Source organism: Piliocolobus tephrosceles, chromosome 5, assembly GCF_002776525.5.
Source record: "Piliocolobus tephrosceles isolate RC106 chromosome 5, ASM277652v3, whole genome shotgun sequence".
Classification (NCBI taxonomy): domain Eukaryota; kingdom Metazoa; phylum Chordata; class Mammalia; order Primates; family Cercopithecidae; genus Piliocolobus; species Piliocolobus tephrosceles.
Window position 1 is genome coordinate 61359884 of NC_045438.1, and position 9208 is coordinate 61369091.

The 9208-nt window shown below is 41.6% G+C and overlaps 1 protein-coding gene across 5 annotated transcripts in view; it reads left to right on the top strand.

The window, feature by feature from the left end:
• CDK19 (cyclin dependent kinase 19) overlaps positions 1–9208 on the top strand; it is a 218374-nt gene that overhangs the window by 14613 nt on the left and 194553 nt on the right. For 2 of the 5 annotated variants that reach the window (XM_023206027.2, XM_023206030.2), the window contains exon 1: positions 5595–5966. The exons of the other annotated variants lie outside the window; for them this stretch is intronic. In XM_023206027.2, coding sequence (XP_023061795.1) covers positions 5964–5966 — 3 coding nt within the window. In that variant the 5' untranslated portion in view covers positions 5595–5963. Of the gene's footprint in view, positions 1–5594; positions 5967–9208 lie in introns of those variants that run through there. 5 annotated transcript variants of the gene reach the window in all.

Genomic DNA, 9208 nt, shown 5'->3' on the forward strand with positions numbered 1-9208 from the left:
TTTTGGTTGGTAGGCTTTTAATTACTGATTCCATTTCATAACTTGATATTGGTCTGTTCAGGGTTTCAAATTCCTCCTGGTTCAATCTTTAGAGATTGTGTCTTTCTAACATGAATGTTAAAGGAGGTAATACATCTTTCCCACTCTTTGTTGCTACTTCCCAATTTTTAAAGTATAATGTTAGTAATGATGTTTGTAGTATTTTGGTGTATTCAATGCTCTTTTGTCCATGGGTTAATTCTAAAAAGTGAACATTTAAAGCATTCAACAGCATTGAAATACTATGATTTTAAAATTTATTTACTGCTGAGTAGATTAATATGTTGAGACTCGTGGAGAAGGAAATGTAATCTTTAGTACCATCAGCCCTCTCTATCTATAGGTTCTGCATCCACAGATTCAATCAACTGTGTGTTGAAAATATTCAAGATTGGGCGCTGTGGCTCACATCTGTAATTCCAGCACTTTGGGAGGTCTAGGCGGGTGGATTGCTTGAGCGCAGGAGTTCAAGGCCAACCTGAGCAATATAGTGAGACTTTGTCTCTACGAAAAAGTAAACAAAAAACTACCTGGGTATAGTGGTGCATGCCTGTGGTCCCAGCTAACTTGGGGGCTGAAGTGGGAAGATCACTTGAGCTGGGGAGGTTGAGGCTGCAGTGAGCCGAGAAAAAAAAAATTAGAAAAAACAAACAGAAAAAAAATTAGAAAAAACTCCCAGACAATAAAAAATAAGCAAATAAATCCAGCATAACTATTTATAAAGTATTTACATTGTATTAAGTATTATAAGTAATATAGGGATGATTTAATGTATACGAGAGGATACATATAGGTTATATGCAAATATGGTGCTGTTTTATATCAGGGACTTGAGCATTCTTGGATTCTGGTTTGGAAGGAACTGAAACCAACCACATGGTCCACATACTCCTCCCCACACCATACTGAGGGATGACTGTATTAAAAAAGTGCAGCTTGAAACAGTGTTCCAGGTATTAAGATCTAATTGTTGATGTTAATTTATTCTGCCTTTTCTTCAAGTCTTCTGGGTCATATTCAGCTAGTAGTTTTTCTTTATATCCTATGTGTGGTTTTTCTTGGATTCTTGCTTTTGGTTGTTTTTAGATGAGGATGTCTTTTTTTTTTTTTTTTGAAGACAGTTTGGTTTTATTCTTAACACCCAGTTTGGAGTGCAGTGGCATGATCATGGCTCACTGCACCCTCGACCTCCTGGCTCAGGTGATCCTCCCACCTCAGCCTCCTGAGTAGCTGGGCTTAAAGGCACCCACTACCACGCCTGGCTAATTTTCATATTTGTTTTGAAGAGACAGGGTTTTGCCATGTTGCCCAGGCTGGTCTTAAACTCTTGGGCTCAGGTGATCTGCCTGCCTCGGCCTCCCAAAGTACTAGGATTACAGGCATGAGCCACTGTGCCTGGCTGAGGATGTCTTTTTAAGTAGCATTTTCATATAGGATATGTAGATTTTCTGAGTTCTTGCATGTCTGATAATGTATTTTGTTCTCATAAATCTGGCTGAATTAATAATTAAATATTAAGAATATTTTTTTTCTTAACATTCAAAACTATTGCTTCATGTCTTCTAGTATATCTTGTTGTTTCTGGGAAGTTTCTTTTTTTTTTTGGAGACAGAGTCTCACTGTTGTTGCCCAGGCTGGAGTACAGTGGCGCAATCTGGGCTCACTGCAACCTCTGCCTCCCAGGTTCAAGTGATGCTTTTGCCTCGGCCTCCCGAGTACCTGGGATTACAGGCACCTGCCACCACGCCGGGGTAATTTTTGTATTTTTAGCAGAGACAGGGTTTCACTATCTTGGCGAGGCTTATCTTGAACTCATGACCCTGTGATCCACCCGCCTCGGCCTCCCAAAGTGATGGGATTATAGGCGTGAGCCACTGCTCCCAGCCAAAAATCCAATTTCTTGTTTCAATTTATGTGTATTTTTTTCTTTTTCTTTGAGATGGAGTTTTGCTCTGTTGCATTGAGTGGAGTGCAGTGGCACAATTTTGGCTCACTGCAGCCTCTGCCTCCTGGGTTCAAGCAATTCTCGTGCCTCAGTCTCCTGAGTAGCTGGGATTACAGGTGTGTGCCACCACGCCTGGCTAATTTTTTTTGTATTTTTAGTAGAGACGGGATTTCACCATGTTGGCCAGGCTGGTCTCGAACTCCTGACCTCAATTTATTCGTCCGCCTTGGCCTCCCAAAGTGCTGGGATTACAGGTGTGAGCCACCGCACCTGGCTATTTTTTTCTTCACTCTTCTTTTTTTTTTTTGTTTTGAGACACGGTCTCACTCTGTTGCTCAGCCTGGAGAGCAGTGATGCAGCCTCGACCTCCCTGGGCTCAGGTGATCCTCCCACCTCAGCCTCCCAAGTAGCTAGGACAACAGGCATGTGCCACTATGCCTGGCTGATTTTTGTGTTTTTTTGTAGAGATGTGGTTTTGCTACGTAGCCCAGGCTGATCTTGAACTATGGAGCTCAAGTAATCCACCTGACTCCACCTCTCAAGGTGCTGGGATTTTAGGCGTGAGCCACCATGCCCAACCCTCTTCCTCTTTTTGATTTTATACTTTTTTCTGTAAATGTTTTTGTAATTTTAAAATTATTTTTTATTTTATTTTATATTTATTGTTCTATCTATCTATCTGTCTGTCTTTTTTGAGATGGAGTCTTATCCTGTTGCCCAGGCTGGAGTGCAGTGGCACGATGATCTCAGCTCACTGCAATCTCTGCCTCCTGGGTTCAAACGATTCTCTTGCCTCAGCCTCCCAGGTATCTGGGATTACAGGCACCCACCACCACACACAGCTAATTTTTGTATTTTTTAGTAGAGGCGGGGTTTCACCATGTTGGTCAGGCTGGTCTCAAACTCCTGACCTCGTGATTCTTCCACCTCAGCCTGCAAAGGTGCTGGGATTACAGGCGTGAGCCACCATGCCCGGCCATATATGTGCATTTTTTCTCACAGCTGAGGCAAATATCAATTTATGTGTATTTTATTTTTATTTATTTATTTATTTGAAACAGGGTCTCACTATATTGCTCAGGCTGGGGTGCAGTGGTACGGTCTCAGCTCACTGCAACCTCGGCCTCCTGGGCTGAAGCCATCTTCTGATTTTAGCCTTCCGAGTAGCTGGAAGGTGCATGCCACCATGCCCAGCTAAGTTTTGTAGTTTTTGTAGAGATGAGGGTCACACCATGTTGTGTTGACTGGTCTCAAACTCTTGAGCTCAAACAGTCCAGCCACCTCAGCCTCCCAAAGTGCTAGCATTACAAGCATGTGCCACTACTCCCAGCCTGTATTTTTATTTATTTATTTATTTGTTTGTTTGTTTGACGGAATCTCACTCTGTTGCCAGGCTGGAGTGCAGTGGCACGATCTCAGCTCACTGCAGCCTCCGCCTCCTGGGTTCTAGCGATTCTCCTGCCTCAGTCTCCCAAGTAGCTGGGACTACAGGCGCGCATTGCCATGCCCAGCTAATTTTTGGTGTTTTTAGTACAGACAGGGTTTCACCATGTTGGCCAGGATGGTCACGATCTCTTGACCTCGTGATCTGCCCGCCTCGGCCTCCCAAAGTACTGGGATTACAAGTGTGAGCCACAGTGCCTGGCAGCCTGTATTTTATTTTTAAATAATTAGATGTTGTTTGGACATAAGTACTTACTAAATTACTTTACCTAATTATGTAATGATTGGAATCATCAGGTATTTCCTTTGACCTAGGGTCCTGTGAACAAACTAAGATACTAAGGGTACTGTGAATGAGTTTGAGATTCTCTAACTTTAGATATGATCAGTGTTTATCTATATTATCGAATTTTTCTTTAAGAACTTGATTTTTAGTGGATGTTTATATCTTTTATTATATGAATATGCAATGCTTTACTGAGTCCTTTCTGCTTGCTGAACATTTAAGTTTTTCCTAGTATTTTGATAATATATGTAATACTAATAGCTGTTGTTGTGTCTAAATCTTGGTCTTTATATCTAATTCTTTCCTTAAAATAGTGTCTTATCAATTAATTTGCTGTATTAAAGGGTATTAGTTGTTTAAGCCTCTTAGTATATATAACCTAATTTTTTTCATATATAGTTTTCTTCACTACTACTAACAATACGTAAAAAGTGCCCCCATCCCAACCTCAGTGGCTGTGAATGTTCTTTATCACAATTTGACAGTTGAAATGGTTTCTGCTTCAGCGTGATAGTACTTAGAGCTGTTTTCTCCATGATTTTCCTATATCTGAGCTAAAGAGCTGACCAGCCTTACAATTTACATATCTCTTAGCTCCTAGGACTTGTAGTTCGTGGTTGAGTTACCACCCCTCTTCCAGCCTCACTAGTCTTTACCCACTTTATAGTTGGTAAGTATTTTTGACCTATTAAAAAGTCGAAAGTTTGTGCTGGGCATGGTGGCTCCCACCTGTAATCCCAGCATTTTGGGAGGCCGAGGTCTGTGGATTGCTTGAGCCCAGGAGTTCTGTACTAGCCTGGGCAACATGGGGGAACCCTGTCTCTACAAAAAGTACAAAAATTAGCCAAGTGTGGTGACATGCACCTGTAGTCCCAGCTACTCAGGAGGCTGAGGTGGGAGAAGCACCTGAGCCAGGGAAAGTTGAGGCTACAGTGAGCTGTGATCACACCACTGCACTCAAGCTTTGGTGACAGACTGAGACCCTGTCACAAAAACAAAACAAAACAAGACAGCAGCAAGTTTTCCTCGGAATATTTTATTTTTATGTAATCTTGTCATCCACATTTTTCTACGTTTATGTTAAAGATATGTTCTACAATATAATTTACCAGGAAGTTTTCTAGTCATCTTAATTTCCTGTTGTTAATTTTTATTGGAATAATGGGTAATTTTTTTCACAGATATATATATTATTTTGAAAAGTAGTGAAGAATAAACAAAGTTTCATGTTGTGTTTTGGTGTAGAAATTATTAAAAGCATTTTGAAAAATATCAGGCCGGGTGTGGTGGCTCACCCCTGTAATCCCAGCACTTTGGGAGGCTGAGGCGGGCGGATCACGAGGTCAGGAGATTGAGACCATCCTGACTAAGATGGTGAAACCCCGTCCCTACTAAAAATACAAAGAAAATTAGCTGGGCATGGTGGCATATGTCTGTAGTCCCAGCTGCTCGGGAGGCTGAGGCAGGAGAATTGCTTGAACCTGGGAGGCAGAGGTTGCAGTGAGCGAAGACAATGCTGCTGCATTCCAGTCTGGCGACAGAGTGAGACCCCGTCTCAAAAAAAAAAAAAAAAAAAAAGAGGAGAATGCAGATCTAGCTGTCATTTAACACTGGGAAGAACAGGCCAGGCGCAGTGGCTCACAGGTAATCCTAGCACTTTGGGAGGCCAAGGCGGGTGGATCACCTGATGTCAGGAGTTCGAGACCAGCCTGACCAAATATGGTGGAACGCCGTCTCTACTAAAAATACAAAAGTCAGCCGGATGTGGTGGTGGGCGCCCTTAGTCCCAGTTACTCGGGAGGCTGAGACAGGAGAATTGCTTGAACTTGGGAGACAGAGGTTGCAGTGAGCTGAGATTGCGCCACTGCACTCCAGCCTGGGTGACAGAGCGAGACTCCATCTCCAAACAAACAAACAAACAAACAAAAAACCTGGGAAGAACACCACTCTGGTGTTTATCGTGTGTGGATTTGTCATTCTGGCTTTGTGTAACAGAAAAACCAATCAATATTATACCAATAAGGTGTTTATTTTCCTCTTGTAAGGAAAGGTCCAGAGATGGGGCATGCTGGGCTGGTGTACTTGTGCTAGGATATTAACAAGTATTCGCCTCCTTTCCTCTGTCTGTTCTGTGGTTTTTGTACACGTGGTTCCAAATGATTGTTATGCCTCCAGGTATTTCTTTCACATTCTGGCAGGAAGAAGGGGAAGAGGCAAAGGCTGAAAAGCAAAAGAGACTGTACCAACCAAATGGTAAGCAAATGCCTTCTTTGGATTAGAGGGACACAAGGGAAAACAGGTTGTGAATGGCTGTGGGGAAGCCAGTCAGTAATAGTCTCTGCCACAGTGTAGAACAAAGGGTTCAGTGAAAGGTGGGCAAGAAATCTTTGAGTTAATGTTAAGCAGTTAAAACCCACGTTCTTAAGTACAATTTATGAGCTATCACTGTCTCCCACACTGTGTAAAGACTTTTCATAATCAACCAGAACACATTTTGTTGACTTTCATGTCCATATAAGTATAAAGGCTTAAAATTTAGGATAATTTTTTTTAAGCAAAGCCTTGTAACACTAATGTTGTGCTTATCTTTTTAGATAAGTGATAGGAAAACACCACAGAGAAATTTGGTATTTATGATAGTGAAGAGAATGGAGTCATGTTAGAGTTTACCTTTGCTCTAGGACAGTTAGCCAAGGCTCCTTGTTTAATTTACTGTCACAAAGACATTTTCTTTTTCAGCATTTGAATAAACGGCATTTTTGGGGGACTAAATGATTTGAATAATGTTTATTCCCTCTTAACAAATTACTTGTATTTTCTGTTCTTGGGGAAGGATTTTTGCTCCTGATTCCTAGTAAATATACATACAAAGGAAAAACAAACTGCAATGTACCAAAACCTTTTGAAAACCTATTTCAGGCCGGGCGTGGTGGCTCAAGCCTGTAATCCCAGCACTTTGGGAGGCCGAGATGGGTGGATCACGAGGTCAGGAGATCGAGACCATCCTGGCTAACATGGTGAAACCCCGTCTCTACTAAAAACTACAAAAAACTAGCCGGGCGAGGTGGCGGCGCCTGTAGTCCCAGCTACCTGGGAGGCTGAGGCAGGAGAATGGCGTGAACCCGGGAGGCGGAGCTTGCAGTGAGCTGAGATCCGGCCACAGCACTCCAACCTGGGTAACAGAGCGAGACTCCGTCTCAAAAAAAAAAAAAAGAAAACCTATTTCAAATCTCAGCTAATAAATACTGTCTAGCAGTGGGATTTTGGTAGTTAAATAATCTCTCTGTATCTCAGTTTCCCCATCTGTAAGATTTGTTGAATGACAAAGTACCCCTCACTGATTGTTGCGAGGAGTAATTGAATCAAAATGTGTAAAAGTCCCCAGCAAAGCATTAGTTTATTTATTTGCTAAATCTATATAGGGGGTTTCAATGATACATTTCCCTGAAGGTTAAGTTAGTAAATAAAAAGGGTAGATATTGAGTAAAAATTATAGTCAGTTTTTTGAGAGTGAGGATTAAGCTGGTTAGATTCAGCAGGAAGACAGAATTTTATCCACATCTATAATGAATTGTTATAAAAAAGTATTCACCATGAATGTCCATCCCTTGCCTGTAGCGGCGGGTGGATCACCTGAGGTCAGGAGTTCGAGAACAGCCTGGCAACATGGCGAAACCCTGTCTCTACTAAAAATACCAAAATTAGCTGGGCATGGTGGCATGTGTCTGTAATCCCAGCTACTCGGGAGGCTGAGGCAAGAGAATCGCTTGAACCTGGGAGGTGGAGGTTGCAGTGAGCTGAGATTGCGTCACTGCAGTGAGCCGAGATCGTGCCACTGCACTCCAGCCTGGGTGACAGAACAAGACTTTGTCTCAAAAAAAAAAAAAAAAAAAAAAATAGGAAAGAAAAATTGGTTTGATGATGGGCTCTTTTACTTTAGCCTTGAAAATAAAAGAAAAACGGGACGACCTTATCTTTTCTCAGATTAAATTAAAAAAAATAAATAAAGGGCCAGGTGCGGTGACTCACTCCTGTAATCTCAGCACTTTGGGAGGCTGAGGTGGGTGGATCATGAAGTCAAGAGATTGAGACTGTCCTGGCCAACATGGGAAAACCCCGTCTCTACTGAAAATACAAAAACTAGCTGGACATGGTGGCACGCGCCTATAGTCCCAGCTACTTGGGAGGGTGAGTCGGGAGAATCGCTTGAACCCGGGAGGCGGAGGTTGCAGTGAGCTGAGATCGTGCCACTGCACTCTAGCCTGGCAACAGAGTGAGACTCTGTCTCAAAAAAAAAAAAAATACATATATATATATTTTATTTATGTATATATATGTATATATATGTGTATATGTTTAAGAAAAAATTAAAAAATTAGAAAACGTGCTGGGTGGCTGGGCTTCATGGCTCACGCCTGTAATCCCAGCAATTTGGGAGGCTGAGGTGGGAGGATTGCTTGAGGCCAAGAGGTTAAGATCAGCCTAGACAGCATAGTGAGACCCTATCTCTAAAAATAATAATAGTAATTATTATTATTTAAAAAACCAAGCTGGGCACAGTGTGTGTGCCTATAGTCTCAGCTACTCAGAAGGCTGAGGCAGGAGGATCGCCTGAACCCAGGAGTTTGAATTCAGCCTGGGCAACATAGTGAGACCTTGTCTCTATAAAAAAAAGAAAAATTAGGAAACAAAGATAAGCAAAACGAAGTAAAGTTATTCATAGATAAACATTATGAATGGTGTGGTATGGTTTTCTACACTTCTTTCTCAGGGAATACCTACTTTTATTTTCTCCAAAATGTGATCATATTCTACATACTTTTTGGTAACCTGTATTTTACATTTTACAATATATAATGAATATTTTTCCATTTTACTAAACCTTCTTTTCCAGTAGTTGTGTTCTGTCCTTCTTTTTTCCTAAAGAAAATCTATACCATTTGTATCTACAACTCTTCTATCAATAATATTTTTAATTGGCCGGGCGTGGTGGCTCGCGCCTGTAATCCCAGCACTTTGGGAGCCTGAGACCGGCGGATCACGGGGTCAGGAGATCGAGACCATCCTGACTAACACGGTGAAACCCTGTCTCTACTAAAAATACAAAAATTAGCCGGGCGCGGCGGTGGCGGGTGCCTGTAGTCCCAGCTACACGGGAGGCTGAGGCAGGAGAATGGCGTGAACCCAGGAGGCGGAGCTTGCAGTGAGTAGAGATCGCGGCCACCGCACTCCAGCCTGGGCGAGGGAGCGAGACTCCGTCTCAAAAAAAAAAATAATAATAATATTTTTAATTATATGCAGTTATTCTTATGGGTATGGTTTCTGACCTTTCCTCCCAAAATCACTATTCTACATTTTTCTTTTCTTTTACTTTTAAATTTTAATTCTATTTTTCTTTTTTTCCATGACAGATCAGAACCAGTGTTCTACATTTTTATTTTATTTTATTTTATTTTATTTTATTTTATTTTATTTTATTTTATTTTATTTTATTT